The sequence below is a fragment of the Clytia hemisphaerica genome, unplaced genomic scaffold, assembly GCF_902728285.1.
Source record: "Clytia hemisphaerica strain Z4C2 unplaced genomic scaffold, Clytia hemisphaerica genome assembly, whole genome shotgun sequence".
NCBI classification, from domain to species: domain Eukaryota; kingdom Metazoa; phylum Cnidaria; class Hydrozoa; order Leptothecata; family Clytiidae; genus Clytia; species Clytia hemisphaerica.
Window position 1 is genome coordinate 851,774 of NW_027104166.1, and position 17,622 is coordinate 869,395.

At 36.3% G+C, this 17,622-nt stretch overlaps 1 protein-coding gene across 1 annotated transcript in view; it reads right to left on the reverse strand.

Moving 5' to 3' along the window:
- The window catches only part of LOC136814234 (uncharacterized), a 34,175-nt gene that overhangs the window by 5,083 nt on the left and 11,470 nt on the right, over window positions 1-17,622 (reverse strand). The window contains exons 10-30 of the mRNA XM_067070749.1: window positions 16,157-16,225; window positions 15,220-15,285; window positions 14,765-14,836; window positions 14,603-14,677; window positions 14,299-14,373; window positions 13,575-13,646; window positions 12,983-13,057; window positions 12,482-12,553; window positions 11,045-11,116; window positions 9,894-9,965; window positions 9,495-9,569; window positions 8,905-8,976; window positions 8,226-8,300; window positions 7,757-7,828; window positions 7,007-7,170; window positions 6,591-6,632; window positions 5,749-5,947; window positions 4,988-5,484; window positions 2,955-3,530; window positions 1,652-1,881; window positions 547-1,036 (exon numbers count right to left, since the gene is read on the reverse strand). Coding sequence (XP_066926850.1) covers window positions 547-1,036; window positions 1,652-1,881; window positions 2,955-3,530; window positions 4,988-5,484; window positions 5,749-5,947; window positions 6,591-6,632; window positions 7,007-7,170; window positions 7,757-7,828; window positions 8,226-8,300; window positions 8,905-8,976; window positions 9,495-9,569; window positions 9,894-9,965; window positions 11,045-11,116; window positions 12,482-12,553; window positions 12,983-13,057; window positions 13,575-13,646; window positions 14,299-14,373; window positions 14,603-14,677; window positions 14,765-14,836; window positions 15,220-15,285; window positions 16,157-16,225 — 3,212 coding nt within the window. The remainder of the gene's footprint in view (window positions 1-546; window positions 1,037-1,651; window positions 1,882-2,954; window positions 3,531-4,987; window positions 5,485-5,748; window positions 5,948-6,590; window positions 6,633-7,006; window positions 7,171-7,756; window positions 7,829-8,225; window positions 8,301-8,904; window positions 8,977-9,494; window positions 9,570-9,893; window positions 9,966-11,044; window positions 11,117-12,481; window positions 12,554-12,982; window positions 13,058-13,574; window positions 13,647-14,298; window positions 14,374-14,602; window positions 14,678-14,764; window positions 14,837-15,219; window positions 15,286-16,156; window positions 16,226-17,622) is intronic.

Genomic DNA, 17,622 nt, shown 5'->3' on the forward strand with positions numbered 1-17,622 from the left:
CCGATCCAACCACTAGGTGTCAATTTATATTATTGTAGGAAAGAAGAATCTATTTAGTGGACACATTGCTGTAATATCTGACCATTCCTCTACTGATAAAACGTCTGCACAGTTGACGCTCTCTAATTCGATTTTCAAGAAGAATTGAATTATTATCGAATTATCGAATAGAGGAGCGTATCGAATAGTAGAGCGTCGTTTATGAGAGTTTCTTATTGGCAGTGACTTTCAATATTATCGAATAATGGATCGAATAGTAGAACGTCGAAATAGAGATCGTTTAAATAGGTTTGTTCTCTGAGCCAAACCCACCGCAGTAACATTGTGGTAAAGAATCCCTCCACTCTATTGATAAAACGTATATAAAAAGTAAACAGCGAACAGATATACATATTGGAAGTTTATCGTGGCTTGGATCACGAGCTTACGTTTGGCTACGTTTTGAGAGATTCTTCTCCCATCATCGGGCAATGTGGAGGATATTTTCCCCATTATTTGTACTAATAGACCTTCTGATTACCCATAATTATCAAGTGTAACAGATACCTTTAATACATGAACCGCATAAAGTGCCATTTCGAAATTGTCTGCAACTATTAATATCCACACATTCTTGTTTGGTACAACAATAAGCTCTCGGGCATGCAGTGAAAGCAACAGTACCATCAACTTTGGTGAATCCATAAAAGTTACCAGAACTCTTGATACCATTTTTACATGAACCACCAACTGGACATGATTTACATTGGAATTCTTTTGAATAAGAATGTCGAACAATTTTAGTTAATATGTTAAAATTAATATTGTCGTCTTCTGCAAGGTGAATATCAGGTTTAACTCTGAAGTCATCTTTAGTGGATCCGTCACCAATTTTCGTTTTTACTTTTAGATATGATTTCTGTTTTGTATACATCTTGATTTCACAAGCCACGCAACTCATTTCAAGTTTTCGACCTCTGATGCTGTGATCAACGTCTTTCCTTGCTTGTAAATTGTGAGTGCAGTCCGTACGAAAGTTATTCATGAAAGATTTCACCTATGATTGGATTAAAAAAAAACTATAAATGACTTAAGGCTTGGGAACGCGAAAAGTTTTTTTTGCGTTGGTTCAATGCAACATGCTCCATCTCACCAACACAAGAAAAAAGTGCATGTCTCATGGTTTCTTTTTTTGTTTCATGGGACAAAAAGTGAGGAAAAATACCCAAAAGACACGCTATAAGATCGTTGGTTAGAACAAAGGCCAGGATTAACCAGGGACCTAAAATGGTACTTGATACCTCAATGTTTAATCTTCAGCATTACTAGAGCACGCAATCCATGCAAAGGGATAGCTTCTATTTTCAGGTAGAGAGCTAAGTAAAAAGGAGCTTTCTTAGGGTCGTATCTGACTGCTTTTGCAAACTTATTCGTATTATTTTTCAATAGACGAAACATGGGAACGCTTGAGTTAGGACGGAGAGGTTTAAACTGGGGGCATATTTATTCAAGATATACAGAACACTGGTTTAGAAGATGAGAAATTTGAGTGTGTAGAAAGAAAATGAAATTTACGTTAAGATGGTTTCATTGGAATGGGAAGTCGGCATCATATGGTCATCGAATGAGAGAGTACCTATTCCTACCTCAAAAAACCCCTTAAAAGACCTACCTTTTTTGATTCTGCATTTGCCTCGACTTCAATAGAAGCTGTCACTGCATCATAACTTGAGTAACTAGTCACATTAACATTGTCTATTTCAAAATGTCCGTCGCTTAGAAACAGATCTAATAATGGCGGATGAGTGCTGTTGACGTGTTCCCAGTCTACTGACATATTTTTCAACTTGAATTGTGTACCACTATTCGGTTCAGCTTGATAAGCTATTGCTTTTGTCACACCTGAATAAATGAAATGTTCCAAATCGTTTTATTTTTACATACCTTATCGGCCCTTTTTACGCCAGCCCCTTTTACGCCGGCCCTTTTAACACCAGCCCTTATTACACCACGAGCCCAAAAATAACGCCAATAAGGGCCGGTGTAAAAAGGGCCGATAAGGTAAGTGTTTCCGTTTCATATCAGACACATATTTCATATCAGGACAGTGTCTTGCTATTGTTATATTATGCTGATTAAGCAAAAAATGCTTTTCTTTTCCTCTTTCTGACCAATCTTACTCCACATCCGTGTCAATCCAATGTGAAAAAGCTTGTGAATCAAAATTGACGAGTAAGCAAACGATATCACTCTTATTTAAAAACAAAACCCTTAACCGATCGTTCCTCGGACATTTTTCCTAAAAGAAACCGGGCAGTTGGAAGAGAGGGTGAAACTCCCCTAGGACCTCTGATTCAACTTTTTAAGAGTAGACCTTGCTAAATACATAGAATGGTTAATCTTTCCCATACTGAGTAAAATCTTCTTATTGCCACTTTATAACAGAAAAAAGACCGACATTCTGTTAGGTACAAAAGTAATTTGTTAGAGGGTCAGTCTCAAGGGCTCTTGGGTGTTGTCAAGAATTTTGCTGGTATGCCCGCAAAAAAGCAGAAAAAAACATACGCCAAGAAAGTTTAGCCATCCTACGGTAATTTGTAACAAAATTGGGAAGCTTTTGATTTGAAAATAAAAATTAAGGGTAAAGATAATCTGTCCGATGTCGAAAATTCAGGAGAAGGTTTTGTCGACCCTTTTAAATCTTCACCTTTCTAGAAACTGTAGTATAAGATACTCTACGAAGGCCCTTGGCACTTTTTGCCTACCAAAGCCAAGCGCAGCAACTTAATTTCGTTTGTCAAGCCATACTCCATATGACTCCTATAACAGGCCTTATAACATCTCCCAATCAATCATTTTCGCAATGCCCTCACCACGTGTATCCTACCAAGCCAAAATTAGCAAATCAATTTCAAGAACGCCTATTACATGCCTTAGAGCACCTGCATTTATTCAATAGAAATAAAATTACAAACCTGTAGCTTTATTCTCCTTAATTAGAACATCAGTCAACGAAAGTGATCCTTTATTCTGACTCAGCATATTTCTTCTGACGTCATTATGGATCAATCTCATATTGGTGGCTTCAAAATCCGACTGGGTTATCTCGATTCCGTTTTGAAATTCATTTATCATGATATAAAACCCATCTTTCACTGTAAGAGCACGAGGGAAATTCGATATTTCCAATATATTTGTCATTGTACTTTGGGTAACTTTAATTTTTTCGAATTTGAAATTATTCGGAAATGTTGCATAGGATCTCGTATCAGGGAAATTATACATGTATCTTCCAATGTTTTCCAAATCTCGAAGGTCATCAATTTGAGAATTTTTAGCCGTTTTTACCAAAATGGCTGAATTTTTAATGGTTACGTTTTTTATTGACAGGTCTGCAATGTTACATATGGCATTATTGAAGTATAACCCATACGCAATTTTCTTCCCATACTTTATTTTGATTTTGTTGATGTTACATATTGTTTGATAGTTTTGGATATCAACAGCTTGTAATATATGGACTGCGCTAACATTTAGAGCCTGGAAGGTACCTATAGAAAGATTAAACACATTTTCAACGATAGTCAACTGCGTATATGCTATAAAGTAGCCCGGAAAACTGACCACAAAACCCGTTTTTTGAAGCCAACCGTCTGATTTTTATGATGTCGGTGGCTTCAGCAACGGATTCGGTCGTCATGAGAGGCCTATAAAGTAAGGAGCGATGGTTAAGTTGTCAAAGGTGTCAGCGTCTCAAACCAGGGATTCGAATCCCCATTCCTTCCAATGTTCTGTTCAGTTCATAGATAGCCGATCCGGCTGGCCGTGGACCCCGTGAAAACAAACAAAAGACTTCTAAAAGTCCTAGATTACTGGGATATCGACGTAAAATATCGACTCTATCTATCTAGAGGCCTAGCACAGTTTTCTGTGCTCGTTTTTTGACTGGCTTTAAAATCTTGATAATGTTTTTGTCGAACTATTTTCCAAAGCCGAGTTATTCAACCAAGGATTTATTATACACTGGATATACAAGTAACAGATTTTTGCCGATTTCTCGTGTACAAGCTATGTCCGCAGTAATGATATTATTGTTCACTCTCCTTCCCTCATTAAATGTTTTTTCGAAGCATTTTTATTGCATTTCTTATCGAAAACCACTCATTCAATTCCCAAAAGAGAATTAAAACTTTCCTGCGAGAGTCAGATTCTTCCACTTAATTGATAATTATAAGTCGTTATGACGTTTCAAGCTGTGAGAAAGATGCAAAAGACGTGTTGAATGTTGACACCGGAAATTTTCAAACTTCAACCTCACAAAAACCACCTTGCCACCACGTGCCTCCAAAGGATTTTCATACCACAGTGGAGCCAAGACATTCAAGTCTTATGTATGCTAATTTCAGCTCTTCTGGTGACAGTCTTGGAAAGATATTTCAAATTTAAAATTCCGTGTCACTATAAGCGTATATATATATTTTGTCTGAATTTCTTGTCTAATGATGATTTTCTCACATTAGATTTCACAAATGTATCCAGCTTGGTATGCTAGCCTTACTTTCAAACTTTTTTTTCTGCAAATGTACAAAAAGAAAGAGCTAGAGAACGTTTTTAAAATAAGACTGATAAACATATTTTTAAATCAGACATCTTCGAGCCGTCATGACAGTTGTCCTTTGCGGACAAAGCTTGAACATCAATTGTTTTCTGAAACAATGAAAATACTATGATCACTCTCCATCGTTTTATGAGTAGTTTATCCAGTGTATAATAAATCTTTGATTCAACTAACAAGTTTATCTTTAGAAGAAAACAATAAGAACTTCTAAGGAAATATGTAAGAAACTACTAAGGGAGTGGTCATAAAGTATCTACTAGAAGGGGGTTGACGAAGTTTTTTTTTTGAAATATCTTCCAGTCCCCCTCCCCCTAGTAGATACTTTTGACCCCTCCCTAAATTCACACCAAATCACTTAATGTTGTTCGATGTGGTAGGTATAAAACTCACCGTTAATATTGTTAATTCTTGGGCTGGATTTCAAGAAAATATTTCCTTTTAATCTCAACAAAGTTCCATGTTGAATGTTGACATTACTTGCAACAAAATCACCAATCCCTTGATAGATATTCAACCGAACAGCCACCACACTATTTTTATGATCTCCACTTGAAATATCAGTATTTCTTAAAACGACTTTTTCTAAAAAATCGCCTTCCGAGTCAACATCCAGAAGAACTCCGTTTTCAGGTAAGATGAAATCAACATTCTCAATTATGAAAAATCCGTTGCTACGCATGACAAATAGAGTTTTGTATTTTGTTGTGACGATTGGTCGAATTCCTTTGAGGTCTTTGTTTTTGGAGTAGCGCTTGAAAGTGACGGATGTGAGAATGTTCAAAGGGAGTAGAAGTTTGTATTCGACGATATGCATGTTGGATTTGATTTGATTTGTTGATACATCGGCACCAAGTTTTAAGCTTGGGCGAGTTGATGTTGTATTGAATCTAACATGGAATTAAAATGGAGGACCAATTGATGCTGTCAAAGAATCTTCTTGATCCCACAGTAAACACAGTGACTAAAGGCTGGTTAAAAACTGAAGCTCTGCCAAGTATCAGTTAAGCCTGAAGTTAAATATTATAGCTAAATTTCATCATCTCCCCCTTTGAAGATCAAAGATATGGCCAATAAGGGTCTTAAAACTCATAAAATTTTCCTATTTTTCCTTCTTCTTTAGTCCTTACTATAAGGTCAGGTGGGAAACTTACCTCTCAGATGCACTAGTCGTATTAGCTGCAGATGAAGCATTGATCACCCTTTCCTCAAAGTCTTGGTCAACCTCGATTGCAGCTTCCAGGTAGATAGTTACTGGTCTTTTTCGGTCAAATAAAACGTCGTCAATCCTTTGGCATGGATTTTCTATAGATCCACAGTTGAGTCCTCTTGAGCCATTCTTTGAGATGTAAACTGAAAAACGCAAAATTATTTTTTCCATCTTCCATTACCAAAACAAAAATCGCTGAAATATAGAAAAGCCCAAATCACGCACCACACAGATCATACGCCATATATGCCAAAAAAATTCGAATCACGTCTGGCCTCTTAATAAGCATGCATCATAACACCCCCTTCTCACAGACCCGGTAGGATTTTTTTTAGCCAGTGGGGATAGAAATAACAAACTGAAACTCGATGTCAATTGATATTCACATTTTGTCTATGATTGGGGATTTCAATTCTTTTGTTTTAAAGTCAGAAAATTCAATGGGAAAAATTGCGAATATTTTGCAGTGAGGATTGGTTTATTTGATTATTTTCATGGTAACAAAAAATTGGAGGATAGCTTTCCACCGGGGACGACCCAGCTGGCACACAACGTTTTTTCGACGTTTATCTAACGCTCACAACGTCCATATAACATTAGATGAACGTTGAAACAACGTTTTGTGCCAGCTGGGGATGTTTTAACCAATCCCGGTGGGTTTGTGAGAAGGAGGTGCCCTCCCATACCTTCAGGTAGAGAGCTAAATACAAGGGAGCTTCCGGGTCGTCCTTGATTGAGAATAAAAACATTTAATAAATTTCAAATGATTATAATGTTTTTTTTTACCTTCAGATCTGTCGATGTATCCAAATGCCTTTCTGTGTGAATCTGAAATGTATAAAAACGTACAGGCTAGAATATTTGGTTGAAAATAAGAACCTGAAAAAAGGAATTATTATCTCAAATGCTGATAAAAGCGTTAAGACGTAAGACCAGAACTTATACTTGTATGTTTTATCAATCGGATAAATTTTCACTAGAATTAACTTCACGCATTTTACCATTTTCGCGAAAACAAAACTCGCGAAATCACGTGAGATTGATGACTTGTGAAATTAAATTCACGCAAATACTGGTTTTAAAGCTTCTTTGAAGTAAAGGAGATTAAAGCAGTAGGAAATTTAACCCTGAAATTTTGGAAACAAGCAAAACCCGAAAGTGCGGAAATAAATTACTGGTTCTTTTTAAGGTGTTTTTCTTACTAAAATAGCCTTCCATGATGCCGGCGTTTTCTAAAGCTTTCGAATCTTTAACATTCTCCAGTAAAGCGCAACTGAAATTTTCATCTTTCAGAATATTCTTTCTTCGAAGATCTCTCATCTGGTTCAAACTCTTGTACGTACAATCCATTTGGAATTTACCACGACTGGATTTGGAGAAAAAAAAATTCGATTTTCAAGGGGAATCGAGTTTCCATCGAATAAGGGAGCGTATCGAATAGTAGAGCGTTGTTTATAAGAGTTTCTTGTTGACGGTGACTTTCAATAATTATCGAATAATGGAGCGTATTTAATAGTGGAAAGTCGAATTAGAGAGCGTCAACTGTATAAAACAAACACAGTGGTCGAAATCCAGCTTTTTTGGGCAAGCCACTAAGACCATGTTCAGAAGTTACGGTTACGGTTCCGTTCCGTTCCGCTCCGTTCCGTTCCGAAACGATTCCGAAACAAGTGTGAACGTCAAAATTCGAAACGTCAAAAAAGAAGACGTTACAAAGCAAAACAGATCAAAACAGTTTCACTCCACTTTTTTCATCGGAACGGAACTGCTCCGTTTTCTTGCTCCGAAACGCTCTGAAACCAATATGAACACACTCGATCCGTAACAAAAATCATACCGGAGCGAAACGGAACAGTAACGTGTGAACATGGTCTAAAAAATATAACGTCATCTTGACTTACAAAATATCAAGAAGATTTCAAGCGAAAACAACAAGTCGGAAGTTAACTCACATGGAATGTAGTCTGGTTTGTCTTTCAAAAGTAATTGGTGAAATTTTCTCCAACGACGTATCTGTTAGGTCCCTGTAAGAAATATTGAGAGGAATAAGTCACGAGTTAGACTGTAGGACGGCCGTTTTTCCATACACTCGCAAATCGGGGATCATCAAAATCAGGAAAACGCCGCGAGTTCAGTTTGGAAATACCGAGGATGTTAAGTAAGGGCTTAAAACAGCTTTCTTATAAACTCAACTTTCTCAATCCCCGAGGAAACAAAAAAATGGATGTACCATATTCTTATTCGGGGAGAGGCCTATCCATATTTTTCTCATGAACAGTTAAAAATTTGCTGAGCATTATTTGCCACATGCAAATAATGTGGAGCATGAACCAAACAGACCTCACTCTGGAATTTTTTTTCATCCTGTTTAATCATATTACATTTACATCTATTTTCTGACCAAAAAAACAGCTCACTTACAGTATTTGAAGTTTATCATTGTATCGGAAAAGATTATTTTTCAATTCTTTGATATTTTTGTTCTCTCTCAAATTCCTATAAAATAAAAGTTTACTCCCTTCTTTAAAAGTGTTCTAACGTACACCAGTAAACTTTAACTTAACGTGGCTCTTCTTTTTCCTCATTTAGTTTTTGAAGGGGGGGGGGTAAAATTAACAATTTTCTTGTCATAGCTAGTTTTATAATTTGGACTGGCATTGTTCAGATATTCTTTATATTAATTGAGCCTTGTGTACCGGGGAGAGAGGGGGCACTTAGGCGAAATTGGTAACGAAGAGGAGCCGCTGGTCAGAGTCCCTTTTTTAGGGGCTAAAGATATCTTACAGGGTCCCAAATTTGCTAATCTTTAAGAGATGTATCTAACAGTGTCCAATTTTGATCATTTTGGTCAATTTTCAGTGTGAAAAATAGAAAATTTTTCAATTTTTAATCTACTTTGAACCATTTTGCCGCTTTTTAGAGGGTGAAAATGGAAAAATAAAATTCGAGAAGGTCCCAAATTTACCAAACATTCATATCTGACAAGGTCCACTTTTCAAACTCAAGTTTCCCATCTCGTCAGCCTGTAAAAGTGCCCCCTCGGGCTTGTGTAGCACAGTGGGTGTTATCAAATTGAATAAAAAGTTATTGCATTGCTTACAGTTCAGTCAAGCTGTACAAACTTTGAAAGACATGCTCATCCAATACTCCAAGATTGTTCTTTCGTAAATGCCTAGAATCGTGAAATGATAATAATTTATCATACTAACCGTACTGTATTTCAACTAGCTTACTTGAATTAACTTTAGAGGCTTTTTCTTACAGAAATACTGTCGCAGCCTCGGATAATTTTTTTCCCACAGCGGCGGGATAAAAACTTGTATTGAAATCCTAATGGGGATAGAAATTCTATTGTTCCAAGGTTAAAAATTCCGGCTGGGATGGTTTTTGAAGCAAAATTTCGATTGGGGATGAAGTCAATCTCCCGGTTGGGGTGAAATTCTAGGGTATTTTTCATTTAAAGCAACTTGGAAGCTAAAGGATATATTTACAAATTGAATTAGCCAAGATTTGATTTAAGACTTTATAAATATTTTATAATCTCTACACTTTTATGAAATAATATTTACCCCAAGATGAGAGATAAAGCCCTTCGAAAACAGTGGAAATTAATCATGTTAAAAGACCGCATTATGGGTGTTGCATGGATGTTATTCAGACGTTTTGACACAGGAAAAAAATGACACTTACAAACGCTTCATTTGCATATTTTGCTTAAATGCATCTTTATGAATGGTCTTGAACCGTGAGTTGTCGCTGATAAATCTAAAATATTGAATTGTTCAGTTTTGTTAGTTAAATCAGTTAACCTTGAACATTTCCTGTTTTAGAAGTGAGAAGAGTGTTAAACTATAATGGTTTCAAAAGTAAGATATCCTCTAAGTTGACCATGAATGTCAATGACAGACATTTTCTAGGACAAGATAACCTGTTCTCAGACATAGGGCAGGAATATCTTTACATATTCCAGGAAAAAAACGCCAAAGATCTGAAGTCATAAAAAGAGCTAAGACTCGTCAGCAGCTTTCGAGATTCTAGGTTTAGAAGTTTTGTTTTTATGTGTTTTTATAAATATCGTAGTCTACTTACAACTCAGTTAGTTGAGAGTTATTTGCGAAATGTTTATCTGTTAATTCTTCAATTTGGTTGTTGTCCAATTGCCTGGAAAAGAGGTATCAAAGGTGATTCCCGGACAATCCCCCTGGTGAATTCCCCCCGGTGAATCCCCCCCAGTAAATTCCCCCCTGGTGAATTCCCCCCGGAAAATTCCCCCCGGAAAATTCCCTCCCGGAAAATTCCCACCCGGTGACCCCCCCCTGGTGAACTAAAAATCATGTAATTTGAAATAAGCGAGCTGTGATTCTTAAAACTTTGTAAAAATCCTTGACCCTAAAATTGGAGGTTTGAAAGTTTTAAATTAGTCTCTCTAAGGGTCGGAAAATTCAGGATTTTTAGAACATTTTTTGATTTCCAGAGAAAAAATTGTAATAAAGTCTCTCTAAGTGTATGACTTTTTTCAAAAATCGAAAAAAAAAATTCAAAAAGTCTCTCTAACGGTCACCTTTTCAGCAAAAATATCAGTCTCTCTAAGGGTCGGTTTTCGGAGGTCCCATCCGCACATACCTCTCATTCGCCAACCCTTGTACCCCCCCCCCGGGGTTTACAGTCCATGATTTCGAAACTTAAAAACACATATGAAAATATATGGGTGGGAATTCACCAGGGGAGAATTCACCGGGTGGGAATTTTCCGGGGGGGAATTCACCAGGGGGGAATTTACTGGGGGGGATTCACCGCGGGGGAATTCACTAGGGGGGAATTGTCCGGACACCATCAAAGGTATTGTTGAGGAAAATTATGGTATGAATTATCGAGGGGAGTTATTGAGACACAAAATCGCTTTATCTTAAAAACCATCTTTTAACAACCCTGAACACATACAACAACATTGCAGTTTTGAGATAAGGTTTGTCTGGTAAAATTCATAGGTTAAATGGTTGTAACTTCTCATAATTTAAACACGTGATTGTAGCTGGTTGTATATGGTTTTAAAGACTTCGGATAACTTGAGTTTTAAGTCTAAAATTGTGTTTGAACTGTACTCATTTCCAGCATTTTGTGAGTACAACTTTTAGGAAATTGCACGTTTTTTAGAATCTGCCAAGCCTCAAAATGTTCTTAAAATGCTCTCAAGGCCTTACGTTACGATTTATTCTTTTGTAGAAAAAGCATGTACTTACAATAATTTCAAAGATTTGAGATGACTAAATACGTCATCATTCAAAGCAAATATCCTATTATCGTTGATATACCTGAAACAAAAAAAGATTGAGTATAGATTTATTACTGATACATTGCTGACAAATTTGGAAAATCTCCAATTTTAGGGTTTCTGTTAACCAAGTTCAAATCAGGAGGCTCAGTCTGAAGACAATAGTTAACTTTACCCCCACCCCCTAAATTTGATTAAATTGTTCAAAATACGCTGAGCATGGCATAAGGATTTGAGTAATTTGGACATTGGATCAATGGAGACATTGAATTTATATATAACCTATTTAAGCTCGAACTTGACCTTCTTACCAAGCCCGATGTAGGGTAGGCTACGTCATATCTTCCATCGTTTCGAGCGTAAACCTCCTACTCTCCGGGATATGAGCACTGCTCTTGTTTTGAATATGGAAATTCTCCGGATAAATCGCATGCGCACTGAGGTTTTAATGAAAAATAGAGAGTTTCGAAACCTAAGCCAATCAGCTGTGTTTTAAACATTATTTTATTTGAAATCTCTATTGATAAACATCTTTTGTGAAAGTTGTCTATTATGTTTAAACCTATTAATAAGCAATTCCCGGTGGGGGTTACTAGTGGCCGCCTATAGCAGTGCCTATAGACCAAGAGTAAGGCCTAAAAGCCTGGAGCTGTCTATTGTGTAGACTAGATGTAGGGGGGTTGTAATTGGCCCGTCAAAGGACTTTGAAAATCGGAAAACTTTGTGTCAAAAATTGAGAAATAACCAAAATTTAAAGGGCAAGAATCGGAACTCATTTGTATCGTTTTTCACAATCTTTAGACGTATTTAAAAATGGTTTTATGTTTTCTATTCCTTAGCGGTATTTTAATACACGGGTTGCAAAATTAAAGTTTAAAGATGAAAATTTTTATGTGCTTGTTACATGACCTTTATTTCTGATTGGTTTGAATTAATTGACACTAATAAAGTTATCAGCTGTAAGTTGTAAAGCAAGTAACATGGAAAAATAATCACGAGAACTTTTTCGAGTAATCACATGTTTTGACTGCATTGATATAATTTTGCAACCCGTGTATTAAGAGTTGCACATCACACCATTTGCCTTAATACCCCCAGGTTCTCTATTCTTATTGTGTTATTGTTAGTTTTCAAATGAAATTTAGCCTTAAGTGTTTATGAGCAGTAGAGTCTATGAGCAGTAGAGTCTATGTGCAGTAGAGTCTATGAGCAGTAGAGTCTATGAGCATCAGAGTTTATGTGCAGTAGAGTCTATGAGCAGTAGAGTCTATGAGCATCAGAGTTTATGAGCAGTAGAGTCTATGAGCAGTAGAGTCTACGAGCATCATAGTTTATGTGCAGTAGAGTCTACGAGCATCATAGTTTATGAGCGTCAGAATTTCTATCCGAAGTACAAGGTTCTTACAAGTTCTCAAGCTCTCCTAAGTTCTTTACAACGTTGGTTGGAAGTGCTGTTAAACCAATTTTGCTGAGATATCTGAATAATGAAGAGAAATGGATTATCTGTTATGGGATTAGTTATGTGTGTCAGTGGGTATAGCCCAACAACTTTTGAGGCGCCCCAGTGGTAGCTCTTATCACGATATCAAGCAATTTTTTGTATTCAATCACGATCACGCAAATCAGCAAAAAAAATGAAGCCAATGAACAATCACGCATTCGTTTCACGTTTTGACCTCTCATCACGCAATCACAAAAAAAAAATTCCCAAATCACGTAATCACGCTGCAAAAAGTAGGGACTTTTTGTCATCACGAAAACCGCTTGGGGGGCTACACTATTATTTGAATAATTTGGTTAATCTAGAGCCCTTCATTGTCATTGTTTTAAATAGTAAACAGAAAAAGTTTTCACTAAGTCTTTCACGATCATCCAACCTTAGATAGTCGAGGGATTTACAACTTACAAAGTTTTCAATTTTGAATTTTGACTTAAAAGTTTTTGCGGTAATGCCAACAACTTTCCATTCCCAGTTAATGAGCTGAAAATAAAAATGAAAAAGAATTGACTGATACACTCCTCGAAATTGACCGAGTGATAAGAGATTGGATTAAAGATGACTAATCTTCCGGCCGATCCTGATTACTCGGCATACGGTACGCATTCACTCTAAAGATCACGGTCAAGATATACACCCCCTTCTTACAGAGCTGCGGGATATTTTTCAGCCAGTAGGGTTAAAATAAAGGACTTAAAATTCGGTAAGAATTGATATTTGCATGTTTTATTGGCTGGGGAAACGAATTCCATTGTTTTCAAGTTGAAAAAACACCTAGATTGTTTTCAGAGGGGAAAGAATTCCACTATAATTCCACGAGACGATATTTTAGTAAATTTTTCCAAGGTAAAAGTACTAAAATTGCAATTCTCGATCAAATTCGAATCTGAAAAACGTCAAAATATACAGTACAGCTCTCAGAATATTTTGACGATGGTTGTAAAACCGGTTCCATTTTCTTCTAAATGAACTAAACTAAACAATTACTACAGGTACTTACAGTTCTTTCAAATTCTTCAACGGTTGAAAAACCTTCTCTTTCAATGATGGAAGGTTATTTCGTCCAAGATTTCTGAAAAAGAAGTAACTCGGTTGAAAATTCATCGGCAAAAAGAATCGTTCCTTTGTAGAAGGTTCTCATAGTACCCAACATCATTTAAACATCCATCTAGTGTCGATAAAAGTATATGCAACCACAGTCGGAAGCGACCCAAAAGCTCCTGTTTCGATAGCTATCTACCCAGAAGTAGGGGAAGACGCCACTCTTTTTTACTAGATTGCTTCTCTTACATTTTTTTTCTTCTTTTAAAAGTTTAAAAAATCCGAAAAACAGGCTCGGAGATAATTAGATCGAGGGATTGACAAGGCAGATAAATGCTTTAAGGATGCTTGTATCCTAAGTAAAATTTTAGAAAAAAACTGAAAATTCATAAAATCCTAGCCAAAAAACAGGCAAAATCGGAAAATGTAGGCTTAAGGTAATGCTTAGTATATATGCTTAATTACTCTTAATTACTTAGTTACTCTTAATTAAGCATCAAGCAAGGAGGCATCAAGTTACCATTTTGTACTAAGCACGTTTTTGGTCTTTCTCACGTCTAACCGTGGATCAAACTCACAACCTGTACATCGTATCCGAAGGGTTTGCACTAAGGTCTACCTCTATGTAAACTAGAGACGAATTTGAAAATAAAATTTGCATCTAGGTAAGTTAAAGAACATACAAAACTTCAATGCTGTCTGAATTGAAACCAAAAGTGCGTTCATCGATTTCTTCAATTTGATTGCCAAGTAGAATCCTATCAATGTGAAAAAAGGAGGAATTAAGAAGAGAGACGTCCTTGTCGTATTTCGGAATCTACACCAAGGAATGTAAAACGTCTATAATTCGAATATTTCTATAATTCGAGCTTGATTCTAGTGAATATAATATATAACTTTCTATAATTCGAATCTCTCTGTAATTCGAACAAATAAGATTCTCTGTTCGAGTTTTTATAAGCGAGAGTCAACTGTTTTTCAACTTACAATTCTTTGAGATTACGCAGATTATCTAATCTTTGATCTATTCCAATCTTCTTTAGGTTATTTCGGTTCAATCGCCTAAAAATTCAAAGAAAACATAGCACGAATATCTTTAACAACATTTGAGCTGGACTATGTAAAATGATTTGAAAAACAAAACCTTACAGTTTTAGTAAGTTTGGTGTCTTTTTTAGGTTTGAGCTTTCAATTTCTTTAATTGAACATCCCATAAGGTCCCTGAAAAGAAAACAAACGCCATGAAAGAGAGTACAAGAAGCGGGTTCCCCTCGACACCCCCTTGAGAAATATGACCCCCTAAGGCTTTGATTGCCAACCACTCAAGTAATAAAAAACACTGTTATTTTGGCAAATTTCCCCGTTGAATCAGAGAGGAGATCGCGTCCTGTGTATTCTTATCGACCTGTCAGACAGAGTTTGGTCTTAAAAATTACATTAGGAAATTTAGCACTGTGGGATGTAGTCGTAAATGAAACCCTATGGGATAGATGGAAATTTAGAAAATATTGCAGATATGCTTTTTAATATCATTTCAAAGTAAGGAAATATATTGATTGCCATGTGTAAATTGTATGTTACAAAGATTTTGGAATGGTTCTTACAGTTCCAACAGTTGGTTCATTTCCTTGAAGAGAGGATATTTTGTAAATGAATTGTAACTCAAATCCCTATAAAAACAATAAAATAAAAATTCAAAGAAATGCATTTGAGGTAACCTAATTTTAACATTTGTACCAATGTGTTTAGTTCGCTTTGTATCGAGGGTTACACTTTTTCACAAGGGATAACTTTTTGACTCATTGTTACTTGCACTTGGGTTCTCATTAGGTCTGTGAGAAACAAGTGTGTCAGCGAGCCTTGCGACCACAGTTACACCCATGTCTAACAACCCCGGTGGAACCTTTTCCCGTAGCGGGGATAACAATTTCTTTCGAAATTCCAATGAGGATAGAATTTCTCTTTTTCCAAGCTTTAGATTGTTAGATCTTTTGGTATGACATAACCAGGGAGTAGACCCCATTACCAGCGGTGAGCTGATAGAAAAAATTCATCCACTATCCACTAAATCTATATAACGAAAATGAGGTCATTAGACCACCCCTCCTTCATTGGATCCAATAGCCGAAAAGGTGTTCTATTCCCTGGTGACGTCATAAGCTGCTCAATAGGATCTACAATGACGGACGTTATCACGTGGTCCCATGGATGAGCAGTCGCAGCTCAGATACCTATGATCTGAGCGGAAGGGGTATTTGAACCGGGAACATCTGGTTCATGATACCAGAAGACAACCTAGAGCCCTGCGTATACTATTGGCTTTTTATGCTAACTAATAGCGCCAGATAATATTAGGGGTTTTGCTTTTCTTAAGAGCAGTCAGCGAAATTCGCCGTTCGCCGGACCAAAATAAGACCCCTGTAATATATTCTCTGGCGTCTATCAGTAACATAAATAAAGCCTGGGATACACGGGAACGAGGGTGACCAGAAGATACATCAGAACAAACTTATCAAATGGTTATACAAAAAGAGTACTTACAATTTAGTTAATGCTTTAAGATCACTGATTGAACTTGGAACACTGGTCAGTTTGTTACTTGCAAGATGTCTTGTAAAGAGAAAAAAATAAAACTTTATGATACAACCTATATTTTATGCTAAATCTTAATTCAAAGATATTTTAAGCTCAGTTTTAGTTTGAGCTGGGACAACTATTGCATGTCAAGCCCACATCTGGACCCTTGTTATGCTTAGTGCTATGTTTTATAAATAACACACGCTTTTTTATATAGCAACAATTTTATAAGAACACGAGGCTGAAAATAGGCCAAAACCTAAGAACAAATTAACTCTTTGGCGGATATGGGGGTCGTTAACGACCCCCCATTAAATTATTGAGAAAAACAGAGTTTCTAGGCTATAAAAACCCGTGATTTTTATATGTACAGGTGAACTTATGTTATTAGAGACGGAAAAGTCTCACTTGAACGATCATAGACCCGTGTGCTAATAGTAATATGTAGGCTGACAAGCTGCAAAATCAAAACATTGAAATATTAAGTTTCAAGCAGCCACACTGGTTGACTTGAAAGAAGATTTGAGCAGATTCAACTGGTTTTTATGGTCGAAATCAATGCAGAATGAACTTTTATAGTTTGTGTAATGTTTTGGCTTCAAATTATTTGTAAAGACTAACTCATTCTATCACACAATATCCATGGGGGTTGAATTGGTATACGTCAGACGTCGCCCACATTTTTGTCAGATGAAATGACATTAGTAACATGTCTCATAATCCAGTTTTCAAGCCACAACAAGGCTAACTAAATCTTTTTTGTATAATTCTGAAAGAACACTCAATTTGCATACAAAGTGGCTCTCATTGGACTACCCAAGCTCTTGTGGTGTGGTTCAAAGTTTTCGTATATAATTCAACATTTCGTGACGACAAAGACCAGGCTGCACAAGCCGTCTCCATGACCATATAAATGACTAGCACTTGGATTTATCACTGATTTACTTGCTCAAATCACATACAATGGCCTTTGTTTACAAAAGAAAGGTCATTTGACCAATTTCATCTCATGGACATTTCTGATTTTCAAGTTACCGCATGACACCCTGAATGGACGTAGCATAGCTCACGTTATTGCCGCACATGGTTAAAATTTGAAAATGGACATATTAACTGGCCAATTCCTAGCAAGACATCATTAAATATACCTAGAATGTCTAGTTTCATGATTTTGAACCCTTGAAATAGACTCATAAGAAGAATTTCATGTCATGAAACTGATAGTAGATTTATTACAATTTTATACCATTTTCTGTCATTTTACGCGCTCAGCGAAATGTCAATATTTTCAGTTTTTGTAAAGCCTTAGGTCTTAAATTTTCAGCATTTGATTATATTGTATATAAGAACATTTGTACAAAGTTTTAGAGAAAACTAACAGTTATTTTTGATTTTATGATGATTTTTGTGAAAAAAAAATATTTTTACGT